This window comes from Tachyglossus aculeatus, chromosome 23 (genome assembly GCF_015852505.1).
Source record: "Tachyglossus aculeatus isolate mTacAcu1 chromosome 23, mTacAcu1.pri, whole genome shotgun sequence".
Lineage (NCBI taxonomy): Eukaryota > Metazoa > Chordata > Mammalia > Monotremata > Tachyglossidae > Tachyglossus > Tachyglossus aculeatus.
Genome location: NC_052088.1, coordinates 1,721,908 through 1,746,071, shown reverse-complemented (window position 1 = coordinate 1,746,071; position 24,164 = coordinate 1,721,908). Strand labels below are relative to the sequence as shown.

Below are 24,164 nucleotides of genomic sequence, written 5' to 3'. Positions count from 1 at the left end.
GCTGCTTGACTGTATGAGTCATCTTCCTGCCTGGAGGCCTGGGATGAGGGGCGGGGGTCCTCGGGCGGGGGATGGGGGTGCTCGCGGTTGAGGATGTGTGGCGGCGGGGGTGGGGGTGGGGGGGGTTGTCCGAGCCTTGCCACAGCCGGGTCTCTTTTCTGAAAATCTCAGTCGGAAACGGCTGCCTCTTTGCCATCCCATATCCAGGCCCGCAACCACGGGCACCAGCCCTGATGGCTCGGGGATTTAATCCCACAGAACCCCTCCCTACACACACACACCTCAACAATTTAATGACAGAATAATAATAATAATAATAATGGTATTTGTTAAGTGCTTACTATGTGCCTAGCACTGTTCTAAGCGGTGGGGAGGTTACAGGGTGATCAGGTTGTCCCACGGGGGGCTCACAGTCATAATCCCCATTTTACACATGAGGGAACTGAGGCACAGAGAAGTGAAGTGACTTGCCCAAAGTCACACAGCTGACAATTGGCAGAGCCAGAACCCTTCACTACACATACACAGATCTACAATTTAATCTCTCACTACACACACACACCTCTCCAATTTAATCTGATAGAACACCTTACTACACACACACACAGAGCACAATTTAATGACAAACCCTCACTACACACACACACACACAAACACACACACACACAGAGCTCTACTATTTAATCTGACAGAACCCCTCACTACACACACACAGCTCTAATCTGACAGAATCCCTCACTACATACTCACACAACTCTACAATTTAATCCAACAGAATCCCTCACTACACACACACACAGCTCTACAATTTAATCCGCTAGAACCCGTAGCTACACACACACACACAAACACACATATCTACAATTTAATCCCTCACTACACACACACACCTCTACAATTTAATCTGACAGAACCCCTAAACACACACAGATCTACAATTTAATCCCTCACTACACACATATACACACACACAGAGCACTAAAATTTAATCTGACAGAAACCCTCACTACACACACACAGCTCTACTATTTAATCTGACAGAACCCTTCATTACACACACATACAGCTCTACAATTTAATCCAACAGAATCTCTCACTATACACACACAGAGCTCTACAATATAATCTGAAAGAACTTTTCACTACACTCACACAGCTCTACAATTTAATCTTACAGAATCCCTCACTACACACACACATCCACACAAAACTCTATAATTTAATCTCACAGAAATCCCCACTACACACACACAAATACACAGCTCTACAATTTCATCTGACAGAACCCCTCTCTCTCTACAATTTCATCTGACAGAACCCTCCCTTTGTCCCCCCCACCCCTTCCTCCCCAACAAAGGTCACTGCTATTCTGGCAGCATGGCCTGACGGACATAACCCGGGCCTGGGAGTCAGACAGACCTGGGTTCTAATCCCAGCTCTGCCACTCATCTGCTGGGTGACCCTGGGCAAGTCACTTCACTTCTCTGGGCCTCAGTTCCCTCATCTGTAAAATGGGGATTGAGACTGTGAGCCCCACGTGGGATAGGAACTATGTTGAGCCTGATTAGCTTGGATCTACCCCAGAGTTTAGCACTAGACTGTAAACTCAATGTGGGCAGGGAATATGTCCATTATAGTGCTGTGCTCTGCTCTCCAAAGTGTTTAGTACAGTGCTGTGCACACAGAAGCTCTCCATCACCTCACCTCCCTTCTCTCCTTCTCCAGCCCAGCCCGCACACTCTGCTCCTCTGGTGCTATCCTTCTCCCTGTGCCTCCACCTCACCTGTCTCGCTGCTGACCCCTGGCCCACAGCCTGCCTCTGGCTTGAAACGTCCTCCCTCCTCAATCACGCTCCCCTCCTTCAAAGCCTTATTGAAGGCCCATCTCCTCCAAGAGGCCTTCCCAGACTAAGCCCCACTTTTCCTCATCTCCCACTCCCCTGTGCATTGCCCTGATTTGCTCCCTTTGCTCTGCCTCCCTGTCACCCCACACAGTACTTATGTATATTTCTGTAATTTTATTTATTTATTTATACTGATGCCTGTTTATTCGTATTGATGTCTGTCTCCCCGCTTCTGGACTGTGAGCTTGTTGTGGGGCAGGGATTGTCACTCTATTGCTGTACTGTACTTTACCAAGTGCTTAGTACAGTGCTCTGCACACAATATGTGCTTAATAAATACAATTGACTGAAGGAACAGTAAGAGCTCAATAAATATAATTGACTGATTCAGTGCCTGGCAAGCACTTAACAAATACCACAATTATAATTATTATTATTAATGATGGCATAAAGAGACTAAACACTGTTTTTGTTTTTTTACAGTATTTCTTAAGCTCTTACCGTGTGTCAAACACCATTCTAATCACTGAGATAGAAACAAATCGATCAGCTCAGACCCAATCCTTGTCCCACATGGGGCTGTCTTAGTCTCCATTTAACAGATGAGGAAACTGAGGCACAGAGAAGTGAAGTGACTTTATTAGAATACTTATGGTACTGATTAAACACTTCCTATGTGCCAGGCACTGTACTAAGCACTGGGGTAGATACAGGCAAATCGGGTTGGACACAGTCCCAATCCCCATTTTACAGATGAGGAAACTGAGGCACAGAGAAGTGGCTTGCCCAAGGTCATACAGAAGACAGTCAATTAATCAATGGCATTTGAGTGCCAGCCCCCCTCCCAGCCCCACTGTGTTTATGTCCAAATCTGTCATTTATTGATTTATATTCATGTTTGTCTCCCCCTCCAGATTTTTAGCTCATTGTGGGCAGGGAATGTGTCTTTATTGTTCTACTGTCCCCTCCCAAGGGTTTAATACAGTGCTTTGCACACAGTAAGTGCTCAAAAAATATGGCTGAGGGAATGAAATGAATGCTTAGGAGAGTATGACAAGTGGCGGAGCCGGAATGAGAACCCGTATCCTCTGACTCCCACGCCCCGGCTCTTTTCACTAGGCCACATGGCTTCCCCAAAATCCCGGTAGTTGCCAAGTTTCAGGATGAAGCCACTCTTTTACAGCTAGCTCTGAGAACTAGAGGAGCAGCATGGTGCAGGTGGACAAGAGCATAAGCCAGGGAGTCAGAAGATCAGGGGTTCTAACCCCGGCTCCACCACTTGTCTGTTGTGTGACCTTGGGTAAATCACTTCTCTGGGCCTCTGTTACCTCGTCTGGAAAAAATGGGGATTAACAGTGTGAGCCCCATGTGGGACAGGGACTGTGTCCAACCTGATTAACTTGTAACTCCCCCAGAGCTTAGAACAGTACCTGGCACTTAAGTAAGCACTGAACAAGTACCATTATGATGATGATGATGATGATGATGATGATAAGAAAAAAACATCTGAGATTTAACACAATTGCACATGCCATAGAGAGAAGCTCAGAACTGTGGGCATCAAAGAAGATTTTCTTTGATGCCTACAAGGCAAGGAACACCAGTTTACACCTCAATCCGCTGTTTCTGGGGAGAGGGATTTCTGGATTGTCTCTTTCTGGCCACAGAATTACCAATTCCTCCTTAAATCCCTTCTTTCCCTTTCCAATTGGTCCAGGGAGCTGTGGACAGCTGTCAACGTCTCTAGACTGTAAGCTCGTTGTGGGCAGGGAATGTGTCTATTTATTGTTATAGTGTACTCTCCCAAGCGCTTAGTACAGTGCTCTGCACACAGAAAGCACTCAATAAATACAACTCAATGAACTGAAAATGGGCCTGACAAGTCATGGGTGCAATCGCCTCTCAGAAGATGGTCTCTCAATAATAATAATAATAATAATGGTACTTGTTAAGCACTTACTATGTGCCAAGCACTGTTCTAAGCACTGGGATAGAGTCTAGTTGGTCAGGTTGGACAGTCCCTGTTCGATGTGGGACTCACAGTATCAATCCCCATTTTACAGATGAGGGAACTGAGGCCCAGAGAAGTGTAGTGACTTGCCCAGCAGACAAGGGGCAGACAAGGAGCAGGCAAGGGGCGGAGCTGGGATTAGAATCCATGACCTTCTGATGCCCAGGACCATGCTCTTTCCATTAAGCAACGCTGCTTCTTGTGGCATTTGTTAAGCATTTACTACGTGCCAGGCACTGTGTTAACTGCTGGGGTGGAAACGAGCAAATCAGGTTGGGGACAGTCCCTTGTCGGGCGGGCTCACGGTCTCAAACCGCATTTTACAGATGAGGGAACTGAGGCCCAGAGAAGTGAAATGACTTCCCCAAGGTCACCCAGCAGATAAGTGGCAGAGCCAGGATCAGAACCTTCTGACTCTCAGGCCTGGGCTCTTCCCACTGAGCCACACTGCTTCCCTGTGTCCCCAGTAGCCACACATGGTACAGTCACTGGCCTGATCATGCCTATATACCATGCAGTGTCTATTCATTCCTTCAGTCATATTTACTGAGCGCTTATTGGGTGCAGAGACCTGCACTAAGGGCTTGGGAGAGGAGAACATACCAATAAGCAGACACATTCCCTGCCCAGCTCAACCACTGCCCCTCTTTCTTTCCCATGAGGTGACCATGGCCTAGTGGAGAGAGCACAGGCCAGGGGGTCTGAGGACCTGGGTTCGACTCCCACCTCCCCCACTTTTCTGCGGATGATCCTGGGAAAGTCACTTCACTTCTCTGGGCCTCAGTTCCCTCTTCTGCAAAAATGGGGATTCAATCCCTGTTCTCTCTCCTACTCAGACCACGAGCCCTGTAGGGGATGGGATTAATTTGTCTCTACCCCAGCGCTTAGTACAGGACCTGCCACGTAGGGAGTGCTTAATGGATACCGCAACAATTACTCAATCTCTGGGCTTAGCCCAAGGTTTTCTCTGGCTTTTTCCTATCTTTTCCCACTCAACCCTCACCTCCTCCAAGAGGCCCTCCTCACCTGCGCCCCCATTTCCTCTTTTCCTGCTCCCTTCTGCCGTCGCCCCCGTACTCAGATTTTTACCCTTTATTCACTTCGCCCTCAGCCCCGCAGCACTTTGGCTGATATCCATCATTCGTGACTGCCCTCTCCTCTAGACTGCAAGCTCCTTGTGGGCAGGTAAAGTCATCTACACCAACTCTCCCAAGTGCTTAGAACAGTGCACCGCACCCAGTAAGTGTTCAAATACCATGGATTGATTCACTGATTTCCCCCCTTTCCTCTCAACTGGGGGAGGACCAGAGTTCTCCTAGCCCACTGACTTTAGACTTCTGGGGGTGGGGGGTGAAAGAACTCCCCCCAGAGAAGCAGCCTGGCCTATTCATTCATTCAATCATATTTATTGAGCGCTTACTGTATGCGGAGCACTGTACTAAGCGCTTGGGAAGTACAAGTCGGCAACATATAGAGACGATCCCTACCCAACAATGGGCTCACAGTCTAGAAGGGGGAGACAGACAAAAAAACAAAACATGTAGACAGGTGTCAAAACCGACAGAATAAATAGAATTATAGATAATGGACAGAAATCTGGCCTGGGAATCAGGAGGGCCTGGATTCTAATCCCGGGTCTGCCCCTCGTCTGCTGTGTGACCTCGGGTGAGTCACTTCACTTCTCTAGGCCTCAGTTTCCTCATCTGTCAAATGGGGATGAAGAAAGACCGTGAGCCCCACGTGAGAAAGGGACTGTGTCCGAACTGATTTTCTTGTATCTCCCCTCGCATCTGTCATGTATTTATTTCTACTGATGTCTGTCTCCCCCTCTAGACTCTAAGCTCCTTGGGGGCAGGGAATGTGTCCTTTCTATTGTCCTCTCCGAAGCACTTAGTACAGTGCTTTGCACACAGTAAGCACTTGATAAATACGACTGACTAAATGATTCTCTACCCCAGTGCTTGGCACAAAGTAATTGCTTAACAGTATCACAGTTACTCTGATTCTTATCACCAATGATGAAAAATCCCTGTTCTTTCTTTCCCCAAGTGACTGGCAACACTCCTTACCTTTAATACCATAAGTTCCAGGGACCCTGATGAATTAGTAAAGATAATAATAATAATAATTGTGGTATTTGTTAAGCAAAGTGGTTTGGACACAGTCCCTGTCCCCCGTGGGGCTCACAGTCTCAATCCTCATTTTACAGATGAGGCACCTGAGGCCCAAAGAAGTGAAGTGACTTGCCCAAGGCCAAATTATCTTTGTGCCAAATCCGGGCACCAAGTAGACTACTTGGCACATGCCGAGAACTTGGCAGATAAACCCCCAGAACAGTTCATTTTGCCCCCCAAAAAATTTCAACTGATCCAGTCAAATCACTCCAAAATTTTAGGCAACGGAGTACTTTGACAGCAAAAAATCTCTCTCTTCCAAGAACACTCTGCTCTCCTCTAATGAAGGGGTTTCTCTTCTAGAACCACCATGCTATGAGGAAAACTTGGGCTATGGCCTTGGCCTGTACTTGGTGTCTGTTTGGTTTATGTTATCTGTTAAGCACTGGAAAAGGTACAAGTTAATTTGGCTGAGCACAGTCCAGGTCCTGCATTGGGCTTATAGTCTAAGTAGGAGGGAGAAGAGGTTCTGAATCCCCATTCTGCAGTTGAGGAAACTGAGGACCAGGGAAGTGAAATGACTAGCCCAAGGTCACATCACAAGCGACTGGAAAAGCTGGGATTAGAACGCAGATTCTCTGACCCCCCAGGCCCGGGCTCCCCGGTTCCCTAACTCTAGGATTTATTAAGCATTTACCATGTGTGGAGAAGCCCTGGGAGACAGAACGTTGTGGGTTCTTATCTCGGCTCTGCCACTAGTCGGCTGTGTGATCTTGGGTAAGTCGTTTTAACTTCTCTGGGCCTCGGTGACCTCATCTGTAAAATGGGGATTGGGACTGTGAGCCCCAAGTGGGATAGGGACTGTATCCAACCTGATGTGCTTGCATCCATCCCAGTGCTTAGTGCAGTGCCTGGCACAAAGTAAGTGCTTAAATACCACAATTATTACTGTGTGACCTTGGCCAAGTCACTTCTTTTGGTGCCTCAGTACCCTCAGATGCAAATTGGGAATTTAGACTATTGAGATCCCGTCTGGATAGAGCATGGGCCTGGGAGTCAGGAGGTCAGGGGTTCTAGTCCCGCCTCCACCACTTACCTGCTGTGTGACCTTGGGCAAGCCACTTCACTTCTCTGGGCCTCAATTCCCTCATCTGTAAAATGGGGATGGGGATTGAGACTGTGAACCCCCTGTGGGACAAGGGACTGTGTCCAACCCAATCTGCTTGTATTCCCACCGCCCCCCACATTCCCCACTCCCAGTGCTTAATACAGTGTCTGGAACAAAGTAAGCCTAACAAATAACGAGAAACAGCATGGTCTAGTGGACAGAACCTGGGCCTGGGAGTCAGCGGAACCTGGGTTCTAATCCCGGCTCGGCCACAAGTCTGCTGTGTGACCTTAGGGAAGTCACTTCATTTCTCTGGGCCTCAGGGACCGCATCTGTAAAATGGAGATTAACACTGTGAGCCCCAAGTGGGACAAGGGGCTGTATCCAACCTGATTAACTTGTATCTACCCCAGAGCTTAGAACAGTGCTTGGCAGATAGGTGCTTACCAATTACCATAAATACTATTACTATGTGGGCCATGGACGATGTCCAACCTGATTAGCTTCATTCAATCATATTTATTTATTCATTCAATCATATTTACTGAGCACATACTGTGTGCAGAGCACTGTACCAAGCACAAGTGCTTACTGTGTGCAGATCACTGTACTTAAGTGCTTGGAAAAGTACAATACTGTGAGCCCCATGTGGGACATGGACTGCATTATTATTATTATTATTATTATTATTATTATTATTATTATGGCATTTGTTAAGTGCTTACTATGTGCCAAGCACTGTTTTAAGCGCTGGGGTAGATAGATACAAGATAATCAGGTTGTCCCAAGTGGGGCTCACAGTCAATTCCCATTTTACAGATGAGGTTACTGAGGCACAGAGAAGTTAAGTAGCTTGCCCAAGGTCACAGAGCAGGCAAGCGGCAGACACGGGACTAGAACCCACGTCCTCTGACTCCCAGGCCCAGGCTCTTTCCACTAAGACATGCTGCTTCTCAAGTGAATAAGCTTGTTATGGGTGGGGAACGTGTCTGCTAATTCTGTTCTATTGTACTCTCCTAAGCACTTCGCACGGTGCTCAGCACACAGTGCTCAGTCAATACCACTGATTGACTAAATACCATTTAAACAGAAAAAAGGAAAAAAGTGGCGAAAGCTCATTGATCCACTAGGACCCAGAGGACTACTCTTTAAAGCTGTCATTCTCCCCTCCGACTCAAGTGTAGGGAAAGCCATGAAATCTCCTCCCACAGAGCCCAGGTTTTTGACTTCGAAGGAAAGGGTCCCAAATTCCCAATGTGACCTGAGGAAAATAATAATAATAATAAGTGCTTACTATATGCCAAGCACTGCTCTCAGCGCCAGAAGGCTAGTGTAGATCTTTCTGGAAGCTCACTGTGGGCAGGGAACGTGTCTACCAACTATGCCATATTGGACACTCCCAAGCGCTTAGTCCAGTGTTCTGCACACAGTAAGCACTCAACAAATGTCCTTGATTGACTGCTGCTATTCAAAGAAGACACAGCCGATGGTGAGATTGCCTGCATTCAAACTTATTGAGTGCTTATTAGATGCAAAGCACTGTACTAAGTGCTTGGGAGAGGCCAATATAACAACAGACACATTCCCTGCCCACAACGCGCTCACAGTCTAGACGGGGACTGAGGTAAATAAATATTAATAAATAAATATTAATGAGGTAAATAAATAAACAAATGACCGTTATGTACACACGTGCTGTGGGGATGGGAGGGAGGATGAGTGAAAGGAGCAAGTCAGACAGGGTCACCCTGTCAGACTTTTTTTTATGGTATTTGTTAAGCGCTATGTGCTGGCACTGTACTAAACGCTGTTGTAGATGCAAGCAAGTCAGGTTGGACTTTGAGAGAGAATGTGGTGACCCACTTTTCCTGGCCATCAGCCAACCCCCAGAAGCTTGCTGCTGGCCATGGGGTTGGGGATGGGGGTGACGGAGGGGAGGTCAGGTGAGAGAGTGTGGAAGGTTCAGTACGAGCCACCTCCACTCCTGTAAAACCAACTCAGGTGCCTGTCCCGCGGGCGACAGGGCAACTCCTGCCCCGCAACCGACCACTGATATCTCTCACATTCCAGACCTGGCCTGCAACTCACCTCAGGAGAACTTCCACTCGGTGGTATTTTTTTTATTATTTGTTAAGCGTTTACTATGTGGCAGGCACCGGCCTAAGTGCTGGGGTAGCTACAACCTAACCAGATTTGAACTCAGCCCACGTGCGCCTCACAGGTTAATCCCCATTTGACAGGTGAGTTAACCGAGGCCCAGAGAAGTGACATGACTGGCCCAAGGTCACACAGCAGACAATTGGTGGAGCTGGGAACGGAACCCAGATCCTTCAGATTCCCAGGCCCCCGCTCTATCCACTAGGCAATACTGCTTTTTTGTGTGTTGGGGGGCCACTACATATATATATATTTTGGTATTTGTTAAGCACTTACTATGTTCCAGGCATTGTATTCATTCATTCAGTCATATTTATTGAGCGCTTACTGTGTGCACAGCCCTGAACTAAGCGCTTGGAAAGTATAATACAGCACTAAAGAGACAATCCCTGCCCACATTGTACTAGATACAAGATAACGGGGTTGGACACAGTCCCTGTCTCACATAGGGCTCGAGGTCTTAATCCCCGTTTCATAGTTGAGTGCTTGGGCAGAGCACTATACTAAGTGCTTGGGAGATTCCAATAACAACAAAGTTGGCAGACACATTCCCTGCCCATGGCGAGCTAACGCTTTCACCAAAAAATGGCATCAAGTCCCATAGACGCCAAAAAAATAAAAAAATAATAAAAATAATAAATCACCTGTCTGGTCACCTTATGGGGAAGACTTCTGCTGCTCTGTTTATTTCCACCTCAACGCCTCATAACTGGAGTGAACTTCTCTCCAACCTCCCCTTCGGGACCGCAAGCTCGTTTTGGGCAGGGAACACAGCTGTTGACTGTCCTCGTGTCCTCTGCCATGCGCTCAGTACATGGCACGTACGTGTCCTCAGTACAACGTTCTGTACCCAGGAAGTGAGCGATACATAGGACAAGATGAATGAATGAACGAATGACCGGTGGGGGGGGGGAGGGGGGCGCGGTGCAAGGCACTGCAGGGCAGTGACCCTGGGGCGGGGGGCGGGGAGGAGGTCCAAGGCAATTCAGAGCGCTGTCCTCTCTCTCCCTTCCCTACCTCTCATTTAATATGTTGCCGATTTGTACTTCCCAAGCGCTTAATACACTGTTCTGCACATAGTAAGCACTCAAGATATATGACTGAATAAATGAATCTGCCCATTAATTAGGTTGGTATTCCCAACCGCCACAGCTCTGCTCGCTCAGGCTGAAGTTTTGCCTAGAAACACAGCCGCCAATCCACATCCGTTGCTCACATCGCCCGGTGCCCACGTTCTGGCCTCTGGATTCTCGGTGCCAAGCTGAAATTGATTATGTCATCCTTCAAATGATTACCCCATTCCGCTAATGCACATCACCTAGAACGACAACGCACACGTACAGGCGCAAGAGGCAGAAATAGTCATTTTTCGCTCTAGATGAGTATAAAAGACTCATTACTTGGGGCTACGGGAAAGGAGAATGTAATGCAAGTGGAACACTCGGGCAGAAATGATTAAAAAAAATGCTTCAGCTGCAGAGTGAACCTTCAAAAAAAAAAAAAAAGTAGGAAAGAACAAAGACCTTGGAGGAAAATCAGAATAGGGGGTAGCCAGGGTTTCCCTTCAAGCACCCATTAGTCACCAAGTGCAACGCGATTGCGATAAATGTGATGACACAAATCAAGTCCATTGTCTCGGCTAGAATAACTTTAGAGACCGCATTTCCCCTAACAAAGCACCTCCAATTCCAAAAATAACTCGAAACACCTCTGCCACTTTGCTGGGAAGCAGGCAGTACCACAACCTGTTGGCTGAATTTTTTTTTTTTTTAGCACGGCGTTTCTTTCACGGGTTCCGCTTACACAGAAGAATTACAAAAGTTAGACAAAACCTAGACAGAAGAATACACCAAAGCAAGAATATCAGCATTCTACCACCCTGTCCCTTCCTCTGTTTCTTTTCACCATAAACAGACCCTTCACCTTCCTCTAGGATTGCTCTTTCTCCATAAAATATTTTTTAAAAAGCTGTTATACAGAAAGACCTTTCAGAGACTGACTTGTTAGCAACCTTTAGCAACTGACAAGCGCTTAGTACAGTGCTCTGCGCATAGTAAACGCTCAATAAATACCCGATTGATGTTTTTTTCCCTTCCCACCAGAAAACGGCCAAATGAATCTGTTGAAACCTGACAGTATTAACCAGATCTTCCAGCTGTTTCTGGCCCAACTGGGGACAGAAATAAAGCCATCTATCCCCCGACCCCGACTTGCTCCCTTTATTGATTTCCCCTCCCAACCCCGCAGCACTTTAGTACATATCCGTCATTTTATTTATTTATATTATTGTCTGTCTACCTTTCTAAACCGTAAGCTCATTGTGGGCAGGGAATGTGTCTCTTTTTATTGTTCTACTGTCCTCTCCCAAGCACTCTGTATAGTGCTCTGCACACAGCAGGCGCTCGATGAATATGATCGACTGAGTGGAACTGGGTGAGAGGACGGGGGCTTGGTGCAAGGATCATGTTTTCCTTCCCCCCGCCACCATCCCCCACAACAACAATAATCATAATAATAATTACGGTATTTGTTAAGCGCTTACTATGAGCCAGGCACTGTACTAAGCACTGGGGTGGATACAAGCAAATTGGGTAGGACCCAATCCCTGTTCCACCTGGGGTTCATAGTTACCCCATTTTACAGCTGAGGGAACTGAGTCCCAGAGAAGTGAAGTGACTTGTCCAAGGTCACACCCAGCAGATAAGTGGTGGAGCCAGGTTGAGAATCCCATGACCTTCTGACTCTCAGGCCCGGGCTCTATCCACTGGGCCATGCTGCTTCTCATCGTGGCACCAGCCTACACGCCACTGGAAATCATGCCCACCTGATGCTACTGACACCCCTGGCCCCCAAACCCTGAAATCAATCAATGGTATTTATTGAGCACTTGCCATGTGCGGAGCACTGTACTAAGCACTAGGGAGAGTCCGATACAACAGAGTTGGCAGACGTGGTCCCTGCTCACAACCAGCTGACCATCAGAAACCTACCCACTCACCCTCCAGGCTTCCACCAGATTGTCAACCCCATATGGGACAGGGACCTTGTCCAACCCCATTGGCTTGAATCCGCCCCAGAGTTTAGTACAACACCTGGCACATAATAAGCACTTAAATACCACCATTATTACCTTGGGTGAGTCACCTAACCTCTCTGGGCCTCAGTTCCCTCATCCCCTTTTAGACTGTGAGCCCACTGTTGGGTAGGGACTGTCTCTATATGTTGCCAATTTGTACTTCCCAAGCGCTTAGTACAGTGCTCTGCACACAGTAAGCGCTCAATAAATACGATTGATTGATCCGTAAACTGGGGATGGAGACCATGAGCCCCACATGGGACAGGGACTGTGTCCAACCCCACTGGCTTGTACCCATCCCCAGTTCTTAGTACAGTGCCTGGCACAGAGTAAGCGCTTAACGAATACCACTACTATTATTATTAGAGCTCGCTGGTCTGCACACGGCAGGCACTCAGTAAATACTACCAAAGGCAGAGAGAGGGAAAGACAACCCAGAGAAGGACACGATTCTGGTTTTAAGGCTGTGGACTAAGGGGCAGTTTAACAAAGGTTCGGCCAAGAGATTTTATCTCACAGACAGAGGGAACTACTTAACCCACGGGGGAGGCAAGAGTGCAAGTGCTCAGTACAGTGCTGTGAGCACGGTAAGCACTCAATAAACACTCGAAAGCATCGTGGCCTAGTGGATGAAGCCCTGGCCTAGGCGTCAGAAGGGCCTGGGATCTAATCCCAGCTCCGCCACATTCATTCAGTCAGTTGCATTTTTTGAGTTCTTACTGTGTGCAAAGCACTGTTCTAAGCATTTGGGAGAGTACAATATAATTAACACACACATTCCCAGACCACAACCTGCTCACAGTCTATAGGGGGAGATGGGCAATAGCCTCCACAAATAAATGAATTACAGGTCTGCTGCGTGACCTTGGGCAAGTCACTTCAGTTCTCTGGGCCTCAGTTTCCTCTTCTGTCCAATGGGGATGAAGACTGCTCATGGGGCTCCACGTGGGACAGGGACTGGGTCCAACCTGATAACCTTTTATCTACCACAGCACTTTGGACAGTGCTTGACACATAGTAAGCCCTTAACAAAACCATCATTATTATTATGATTATAAGTACCACTGATTGATTGGAGAGAGACCCAAACAACAGTCAATCATAAAAATAATTACTATTATTATTATGGTGGTATTTATTACGCATTTACTACGTACGAGGCACAGTACTAAGCACTGGGGTGGATACAAGCAAATCGAATTGGACGCAGTCCCTGTCCCACGCGGGGCTCACAATCTCCATCCCCATTTTACAGATGAGGGAACTGGGGCCCAGAGATGCAAAGTGACTTGCCCAAGGTCACCTAGCAGTCCCCTGGTGGAGCAGAGATTAGAACTCGGGTCCTTCTGACAGCCAGGCCCCTGCTCTATCCGCTAGGCCCCAGGGCCGCCCTGGATGTCCCCCACCTTGGACCACTGACCACTTACCCCTCTTCGCTATGCCCCTGGGGGGTAGGGGGGAGGACCAAAGACCCACCCAGAAACCTGGGGCCTGAGGGGGTGGGGGACAGAGGGAAAGAGGGAGGGGGAACAGGAGAGGGGGAGGGGAGGGGTGTGAAGGTAAGATGGGGTGGGGAAGAAAGGGGTGGGCACAGGGGGTGGGCACAAGACAGGGGAGCCGCACAAGGGTGGAGATAAGGGCAGGAGGCAGGGGTCCAGGGTGTTGAGACAAGAGGAGGGTCTAGCAACAGAAGCGGCTCAGAGGGTGGGCAAAAGAGGGAGGCCGAGGGGGTGGGACAAGATGGGGGGGGGGCATCCAGGAAGTAAGACAAGAGGAGGACCCAGGGGGTGGGTACAAAAGGGAGAGCACAAGGGGAGGGAGACAAGAGGGAGGAGGAGTACAGGGGGTTCATTCATTCAATCGTATTTATTGAGTGCTTACTGTGTGCAGAGCACTGTACTAAGTGCTTGGGAAGTATAAGTTGGCAACATATAGAGACGGTCCCTACCCAACAACTGGTTGGGCACAAGAAGGGGGTTCAGGAGGAGGGACAAGAGGGGGGTCCAGGGAGGTGAGATGGGAGGGGCCCAGGGAGTGGGCGTAACAAGGTGGGCACAAGGGCGGGAGGGTCGAAAGCATTGGGCACAAGAGGGGGGTCCAAGGGGTGGGACCGGGGGGGGTCCACGGGATGGGCATAGCAGGGTGGGCAACGGGGGGCACAGCGGGGTGGGCACAAGGGGGAGCCCAGTGTGTGGGACAAGAGGAGGGAAAAAAGAGGGGGCGCAGGGGGTGGGACAAATTCTAGACTGTAAGCCCGCTGTTGGGTAGGGACCGTCTCTATATGTTGCCGACTTGTACTTCCCAAGCGCTCAGTACAGTGCTCTGCACACAGTAAGCGCTCAATAAATACGATTGAATGAATGACAGGGGAGGGTCCAGGGGGTGGGCATAAGAATGGGCACAAGACAGGGGCGTTCAGGGGGTGGAAACGAGAAAGGGGGCCTTCCCCGACTGAGCTCCCTCCTTCCTCTCCCCCTCCTCCCCCTCTCCATCCCCCCCCGCCTTACCTCCTTCCCTTCCCCACAGCACCTGTATATATGTATATACGTTTGTACGTATTTATTACTCTATTTATTTATTTTACTTGTACATATTCTATTTATTTTATTTTGTTAATATGTATTGTTCTCTGTCTCCCCCTTCTAGACTGTGAGCCCACTGTTGGGTAGGGACCGTCTCTATACGTTGCCAACCTGTACTTCCCAAGCGCTTAGTACGGTGCTCTGCACACAGTAAGCGCTCAATAAATACGATTGAATGAATGAATGAATGAAAGGGGGAAAGACGAGGGCCCAAGGGGTGGGCATGACAGGGGGCACAAGAAGGGGGGGTGTCAGGGGGTGGGCACAAGATGAGGGGTTCAGAGGGTGGGGCAAGAGGGGGGCCCTGCGGGTGGGCCTAATAGGGTGGGCACGAGGGGGGGAGGAAGTGTAACAGGTCGGGCACAGGAAGGGGAGCACAAGGGAGGGAGTAGGAAGACAAGAGCGGGTTCACGGGGTGGGCATAAGAAGGGCGGACACAGGGTGTTGGGCACAAGAGGAGGGGTTTAGGGGGTGGGCACGAGGGGGGGGGGAGGCAGAGGGTCCATGGGGTGGGCCTAACAGGGTGGGCCCAGGGGGCGGGCACAAGGGCCCCCGGCCAGGGAGGCGGGGTGCCCGGGGTGGCGGCCCTCACTCGGTCACTCACCATGTAGAGGGCGAAGGGCAGGGCGAGCAGGAAGAGCCACAGGTAGAGGTGCAGCGCATTGACGAAGGTGCCCTGGTGCGGGTCGTAGTACCAGCCCCCGCTCAGCGCCGCCCACACCCCCTGCCGCAGGATCTGCACCGTCTGTGACCCCATCCCCCTCCCCACGGCCGACACCGCCGCCTACCCCGCCGCACACCACCGGGACGGACGCCCGGAGGCCGCCGCCGCCACGCCGCCGGGATCGCAGCCGGGATCGCAGCGGGTGCCGGCGGCGGAGCGAGAGGAGCAGGAGCTGAAGCAGGAGCAGGAGGAGGAGGCGTCGGGGAGCGGGCCGCGAAGCGCTGCCGCCATCTTAGCGGCGAAGCCCGGCCGCGCCCGCCCCCGGACCCCCGCGCCACGCCAGCGCCCCCCGCCCCGCCCCGGGCGGAGTCCCGCCCGCTACCTGGCCCCGCCCACACGCCCCGTCCTCAACCAAGCTCCACCCACAAACTCCGCCCTGACCAATCCCCGCCCACAAGCCCCGTCCTGACCCAAGCCCCGCCCACCCCACCGTTATCTTATCCCCGCCCACAAACCCCCGCCCCGGCCAATCCCCGCCCAGTGCCTAGCTCCGCCCACAAGCCCCGTCCTGACCCAAGCTCCGCCCATAAGGCCCTCCCGTTCTTAGCCACGCCCACAAATCCGGCCCCCGCCAGTCCCCGCCCACAAGCCCCGCCCTCGACCTAGCCCCGCCCACAAGCTCCTCCCTTGTCCGAGCTCCGCCCCTCGCTCTTACTCTTAGACCCTCCCACCAGCCCCGCCCTGACCCGAGCTCCGCCCCTCGGCCTCGCTCCTCCTCTCTCCCGTTCGCCCCGCCCCTCAACCCCGCCCTCCCGCTTACGCCCCGCCCCTTCTCTCCGATCCGCCCCGCCCTCCTGCCCACCCGTCAAACGGTCGGCAGATCGGCCGATCGGCGTCCGACGGGCCGCGCGGCTGGTGCGGAGAACGGCGCAGGGCAGCCGCGCCGGGGCTCAGCCGCGTTCGTCCGCACCCACTTGCCGCCTGCCGGGGCACCTGTGCGCCTGCGTGCCTCCGGCCGAGCCTGCGTGCGCGCCCCCGTGCGTACGTGCGCGGGCGCGCGCGACTACACCGTTCGGGAGGGCCGCTTCTCTAACTGCCAATGGTTCTCGGCGGGCGGGGGGGCGGCCTTGGCCTGGAAATGGAGAGGACTGTCTGTGGGTCACAACATCTAAGGGGCGGGGGGTTGTGGGGTGTGTATGTGTGTGTCTAAATGAGTGCATGGATGAGCGTCAGGGTGTGTGTGTGTATGTAAAGAGTGGGTGGATAAGTATTAGGGTGTGTGTGTAAATGAGTGTCAGGGTATTTGTGTGTATGTTCGTGTGTAAATGAGTGTGTGGATGAGTGTCCGGGTGTGTGTGTGCGCAAATGCGTGGATGAGCGTCAGGTTATGTGTGTAAATGAGGGTGTGGATGAGTGTCAGGGTGTGTGTGTGTGTGTGTGTGTGTGTGTGTGTGTAATGAATATGTGGATGAGTGTCAGGATATGTGTGTGTGTGTAATGAATATGTGGATGAGTGTCAGGATATGTGTGTGTGTGTGTGTGTGTGCGATGAATATGTGGATGAGTGTCAGGATGTGTGTGTGTGTGATGAATATGTGGATGAGTGTCAGGATGTGTGTGTGTGTGTGTGTAATGAATATGTGGATGAGTGTCAGGGTATATGTGTGTGTACCCTGACACTCATCCACACCAATTGATGTGTGACAAACTGTACTACGCACTGGAGTAGATACAGAATGTTCAGGTTGGACACAATCCCTGTCCCGCATGGGGCTCACAGTCTAAGTAAGAGGGAGTAAGATTTAATGCCCATTTTACAGATGAGGGAACTGAGGTCCAGAAGTGAAGTGACTTGTCCAAGGTCACACAGAAGCCAGGTGGCGGAGCCGGGATTAGAACCCTGCACACACCCCGGTCCTCGTGTGTCCGGTGGCATACTTTATGAGGCAGCTGTCCAGAAAAGAGGCTGTTTCTCCAGGGCTGGCAGAGCGGGGATGAGAACCCAGGTCCTTCTGACTCCTAGGCCCCGGGCTCTAACCACTAGGCCACACTGCTAGCCGGCGGGACCGGCTTCCAGCAATTGTCTGAGTTCGGGGACCACACCCGCCAACCGCCACCGCCTGGATGAGAAATGACCTCTTCAAAACAGGGCTGATGTAACCTTCCGGAAACGTGATGGCCAGGGTCAGGGTGGGAGCCCACCGTGTTGGCTGGAGGGTCCTTTTCAGACTTTGGAAAAGTGCGAGGGGGCCACACACCAAGTCCTCCTTCCCAACAGTTATCATCAGGCTGTGAGAATCACTGTGGTTTAGAGGTTAGGGCCTGGGAGTCAGAAGGACCTGGGTTCTAATCCCAACTCCATCACTTGTCTGCTGTGTGGCCTTGGGCAAGTCACTTCACTTCTCTGGGCTTTGGCTTCATCATCTGTAAAATAATAATCACTCTGCTATTTGTTAAGCGCTTACCATCTACCGGGCACTGTACTCAGTGCTGGGGTTGCTACAAGCAAATCGGGTTGGACCCAGTCCCTGTCCCAGGTGGGGCTCACAGTCTCCATCCCCATTTTACAGATGAGGCAAATAGGGATTAAGACTATGAGCCCCAGGTGGGACAGGGACCGTGTGCAACCCGATTGGCTTGTATTCATTCAACTGTACTTACTGAGTGCTTACCATGTGCAGAGCAATGTATTAAGCACTTGGGAGATTACACTACAACACTAATCGGTCACATTCCCTGCCCACAGCAAGCTTACAGTCTAGAGACTGTATGTACCCCAGTGCTTAGTACAGTGCCTGGCACATGGTAAGCACTTAACAAACACCTTTCAGAAGAAAAAACTGCAGAAATGTCACCACTTCCTGCCACTGTGACTCCTCTCTGCCCTTCAGTCATCTGCAAATAGGAACACCAAACCTCAGGCTCGTTGTGGGCAGGGAATGTGGCTGTTCTTTTGCTATACTGTCCTCTCCCAAGCGCCTAGTACAGTGCTCTGCACACAGTAAGTGCTCAATAAATACGATTGACTGATGGACTCACTGTCCACCTGCCACAGGGATATCTCCAAACGGATGTCCCACCGGCACCTTGAAACTCAGTGAGTCTCAAACTAAACTCATCTTCCTTCCCAAATCACCTCTTCTTCCTCCTCCTCCGCCTCCCTCTCCTCCTCCTCTCCGTCTCCTCCTACTCTTCCTCAGTTTCCCATCACGGTTGATAATCAATCCATCAGTGGTTTTTATTAAGTGCTCATTATGTGCAGAACTCTGTACTAAGCGCTTGGGAGAGTTCAGAACAAAGGAGTTAGCAGACATGTTCCCTGCCCATAATGAGTTTACATCACCACACTTCCCATTTCCCAAGTTCATAACTTTGGCATCGTCTCTGGCTTCCTCCTCACTTTTATCCACCCACATTCAGATGCCACATGCTACCGGTTCTTTTTCCACTCCACCTCCACCCTTTCCTCTCCATCCACACTGTCACCACTCTAGTTCAGGCACTTGTCATATTGAGAAGCAGCTTGGCATAGTGGAGAGAGCCCAGACCTGGGAATTGAAAGGTCCTGGATTCTAATCCCTCCACAGCCGCACTCGCCCGTGGGGTGACCTTGGTCAAGTCACTTCACTTCTCCGGGCCTCAGTTCCCTCATCTATAAAATGGGGATTTAAGACCGAGAGCCCCACGTAGGACACGGACCATGCCCAACCCCATCAGCTTCTATGGACTGCAGTGCTTAGTACAGTGCCTGGCACATAGTAAGCGCTTAATGAATACCACATCATACTCCTCAAAAACCTCCAAGGGTTGCCCATTCCTCTCTACATCAAGCAGAGACTCCTTCTTGATCACTGTCTTTGAAGGCACCAATCTGCTCTCTCCCTACTGCTAGACCATGAGCTCATTGTAGGCAGGGACTGTGTCTGTTTATTTTTGTACTGCACTCTCCCAAATGCTTAGTACAGTGCTCTGCACACAGTAAGTGTACAATAAATACGACTGAATGAACGCATGAATAGCCACGCCCTTCCCCAACTGCGTTCTCCCTCCCACGTATCTACTCCCTTCTCCCACTACGTTCCAGCTCGCCCTGTTCTTCTCAAGGCGACTTACCGTGGCTCATTTTCAATCAACCAATCAATCAATCTGGGGTATTTACCAAGCACTGACTGTGTGTGGAGCACTGCACAAAGTGTTTGCATTGTACAAGACAATAGCGGTGGACACTTAGATTAGGGAGAGGGAAAAAAGGAGAGTATAAAAATCTCTCCTGAAGTACTGTGGAAATGGGGAGACTCCCAAGTTCCGAGTCAACACAGAGGAGAGGGCAGACGGAGGAAATGAGGGCTCAGTTGGGGAAGGCCTCTTGGAGGAGAAGGGATTTTAGAAGGGAGGGTTTTGAAGGCAGAAAGAGCGGTGGGCCGTCAGATATGAAGTGGGGAGGGCATGCCGGGCCAGAGGGAGAATGTGGGAAAGGGATCAGTGGCAAGACAGATGAGATTGAGGAACAGAGAGCAAGGTGGTGTTGGAAGAGCAGAATTGTGTGGGTTGGATTGTAGTGGGAAATCAGCACAGTTAGGTAGGAGCAAGAGAGTGTTTTCAGTGTCTTAAAGCCTCTGGTGAGGAGTTTCTGTTTGAATGGGCAGCCATTGGAGGTTTTCGAGGAGTGGGGAGACACGGACTAAATGTAGTTTCAGAAAAACGATCTGGGCAGCAGAGTAAAGTAGGGACTTGGGAGGGGAGAGGCAGGAGGCAGGGAGGTCAACGAGGAGAACAGTGCAGTAATTCAGTCCGGGAAATGATGAGGGCTTGGATCATTTATTCATTCAATCATATTTATTGAGCACTTATTGTGTGCACTAGGCACTTGGAAAGTACAATTCGGCAACAGATAGAGAAAATCCCTAACCAACGGCGGGCTCATAGTCTAGAAGGGGGAGACAGACAATAAAACAAAACAAGTAAACAGGCATCAATAGCATCGAAAAAGATACATAGAATTATAGATCTATACACATCATTAGTAAAATAAATAGAATAATAAATATGTACAAATATACACAAGTGTTATCGGATGGGGAAGGGAGTAGAGCAGAGGGAGTGAGTCGGGGTGATGGGGAGGGGAGGAAGAGCAGAAGAAAAGGGGGGCTCAGTCTGGGAAGGCCTCCTGGAGGAGGAGAGCTTTCAGTAGAGCGGCGGCAGTTTGGAGGGAGAGGAAAGGGCAGATTTCAGCAATGTTGTAAAGGTAGACAGGACAGGATTTCATGACATCAATCAATCGATCGAATTTATTGAGCACTTACTGCGTGTAGACCCTATACTAAGTGCTAGGGAGAGTACGATGTAAGAGATCGAATATGCAGGTTGAACGAGAGGGATGAGTTGAGGATAATGTCAAGGTTATGGGCTTTTAACATAGGGAGGATGGAGGTGCCTTCTACCGTGAAGGGAAAATCAAGGGGAGGACAGGGTTTGAGTGGGAAGATGAGGAGTTCTGTTTTGGACACGTTAAGTCTGAGGTGTTGGTGGAAGATCCAAGTAGAGATGTCTTGAAGACAGGAGGAAATGTGAGACTGCAGAGGGGGAGAGAGATGGAGATTTGGGTATCATCCGCATAGAGGTGGTAGTTGAAGCCAAAGGAGTGAATGAGTTCTCCAAAGAAGTAAGTGTAGATGGGGAATAAATGGGAACGCAGAACTGAGCCTTGAGGGCCCCCCACAGTGAGGGGGTGGGAGGCAGAGGAAGAGCCAACGAAAGAGACTGAGAATGAGTGTCCAGAGAGATAGGAGGAGAACCAGGGAAGGACACTGTCAGTGAGGCCAAGGATGGAGAATGTTTCCTGGAGAAGGGGATGGTCGAAAGTGTCGAAGGCAGCCGAGGGGTTGAGGGGATTAGGATGGAGTACAGGCCACTGGATTTGGCAAGGAAGAGGTCATCGGTGACCTTTGAGAGGGTGGTTTCTGTGGAGCGAAGGGGACGGAAGCCAGAACGGGGGGGGGGGTCCAGGAGAGAATTGGAAGAGAGGAACTTGAGACAGTGGGTATACACAACTTGCTCAAGGCATTGGGAGAGGAATGGTAGGAGGGAGATGGGGAGGTAACTGGAGGGAGATGTGGGGTCAAGGGAGGTTTTTTTTAGGATAGAGGAGTAAAGCAGTAAGGAACGATTCGTGGGAAATTGAGCAGATAAAGATGGCCATCAGGGAGGGAGGGAGGAGGCAACTGTGTTGATGAGGTGAGAAGGGATGGAGACAAAAGCAGAGGTGGAGAGAGTAAAATCTGAGAGAAGTAGCATGGCCTAGTGGAAAGAGCAGAGGCCTGGGAGTCAGAGGACCTGAGTTTGTTGTTGGTTTGAGTGCTTGTTTTTTTATGGAATTTGTTAAGCACTTACTATGTGCCAGGCAATGTACTAATCCACGGATCAGATATAAACTAATCAGGTTGGACACAATCCATGTCCCACATGGGGCTCACAATCTTAATCTCCATTTTACAGATGAGGGAACTGAGGCCCAGAGAAGTGAAGCGACTCACCCACGGTGACACAGCAGAAATGTGGCAGAGCCAGGAAAGAACCCAAATAAATCCTTCTGACTCCAAGGCCCATGTTCCATCCAGCAGGCCTCGCTGCTTCTCGATCCCAGATCCACCTGCTTTCTTGTTCTGACGTGTACATCTATCTATAATTCTACTTATTTATATTGATGCTGTTGATGCCTGTTTACTTGTTTTGATGTCTTTCTCCCCCCTTCAAGACTGTGAGCCCGTTGTGGGATGGTCTCTCTTTGTGGCTGAATTGTACTTTCCAAGCACTAAGTACAGTGTTCTGCATACAGTAAGTGCTCAATAAATACGATTGAATGAATGAATGAATGAATCCCCCACGTGTCCGCTATGTGATCTCAGGCAAGTGACTGAACTTCTCCATGCCTCAGACTCCTCATCTGTAAAGTGGGGATTAAATCCTACTCCTTCCTACTGAGACTGAGCCCCATCCACCCCAGCACTTAGTACAGTGTTTGGCACATAGTAAATGCTTAACAGTGCCATAATAATAATATTAGTCATAAGGCTCTCCTCTTGAGAGTCCTCTGGGAAGGATGGGAGAGCCAAAGAAGAGGCCGGGGAAGCAAGGGATTGTAAAGGAGCACAGGAGATTTTAGGGAAACCACCCCTAATGGTTTCCACTTTATCAATAAACTTTGTGAGCAGGTCATCCGGAGCAAGAGATGGGGGCTGAGAGGGAAGACAGGAGGTTTGAGGAGGCAGTGAAATTTCTGAAATGGGTGTCATGGGCAATGAGCATGGCAGTCGATCAGGATCGACCGATCGTAGCGTGAAGCAGTGTGGCTTAGTGGAAAGAGCCTGGGCTTGGGAGTCAAAGGATGTGGGTTCTAATCCCAGCTCCGCCACTTATCTGCTGTGTGAACTTGGGCAAGTCACTTCAATTCATGGGCCTCAGTTACCTCATCTCTAAAATGGGGATTAAGACTGTGAGCCCCACCTTGGACAACCTGATTACCTTGCATCTACCCCAGTGCTTAGAATAGTGCTTGGCACATAGTAAGCGCTTAATAAATACCATGGTAATAATCATAATTATTATTATCTATTAGTCAACTTCTTGAGTGCTTCCTGTGAGCAGGGCACTGTACTGAGTGCTTGGAGAGTACAGTTCAACAGTTGACTTCTCTCAAGAAGTTTACAATCTAGTAAGACCCAACCCTCAAGGAGTTTATAGTTGAAAAGGGCAGAAAAACAGAGATAAAATGGAACAATTATACAATATCTACCCTGTGCATTCCAACTGAGAAGCAGAGTGGCCTAGCGGATAGAGACCGGGCCTAGGAGTCAGAGGGACCTGCGTTCTAATCCCGACTCTGCCACTCATCTGCTGCGATCTTGGGCTCGCTTCGGCGCACATATACTAAAATTGGAACGATACAGAGAAGATTAGCATGGCCCCTGGGCAAGGATGACACTCAAATTCGTGAAGCGTTCCATATTTTTCTATTTATTTTACTTGTACATATTTACTATTCAATTCCTTTTGTTAATGATGTGCATCTAGCTTTATTTCTATTTATTCTGATGACCTGTCCATATGTTTTGTTTTGTTGTCTGTCTCCCCCTTCTAGACTGTGAGCCCGTTGTTGAGTACGGACCGTCTCCATATGTTGCCAACTTGTACTTCCCATGCGCTTAGTACAGTGCTCTGCACACAGTAAGTGCTCAATAAATATGATTGAATGAATGAAGTCACTTCTTTTCTCTGGGCTTCAGTTTCTTCACCTGTAAAATGAGGATGAAGACTGTGAGCCCCCGTGTGGCACATGGACTGTGTCCAACTTTTTTAGCTTGTATCTACCCCAATGTTTGTACAGTGTCTGGCACATAGAAAGTGTTTAACAAATACTATTAAAAAAAAATTGATTCACTTGTATCTATCCCAATGCCTGGAACCTAGTAAGCACTTTAAAAATGCCATAAAAAAAAATTGATTAGCTTGTACCTAACTCGGAGATTAGACAGTTTCTAGCACAGTGCAAATAAACAGAATTATAAACAGAATTATAAATACCTACATACAAACATAATCAATCGTATTTA

General features: G+C 49.7%; 1 protein-coding gene and 1 non-coding gene across 3 annotated transcripts in view; one reads left to right on the top strand and one right to left on the bottom strand.

The window, feature by feature from the left end:
* The window catches only part of PCNX1 (pecanex 1), a 205,640-nt gene extending 189,992 nt beyond the window's left edge, over nucleotides 1-15,648 (bottom strand). For both annotated transcript variants that reach the window (XM_038765983.1, XM_038765984.1), the window contains exon 1: nucleotides 15,496-15,648. In XM_038765983.1, the coding sequence (XP_038621911.1) occupies nucleotides 15,496-15,648 (153 nt within the window). The remainder of the gene's footprint in view (nucleotides 1-15,495) is intronic.
* A 7,812-nt stretch (nucleotides 15,649-23,460) lies between these two features.
* On the top strand, nucleotides 23,461-23,564 carry LOC119944986. The gene has a single exon (XR_005456122.1). It is a non-coding gene; the product is annotated as a U6 spliceosomal RNA (small nuclear RNA).
* Nucleotides 23,565-24,164: the final 600 nt, after the last annotated feature.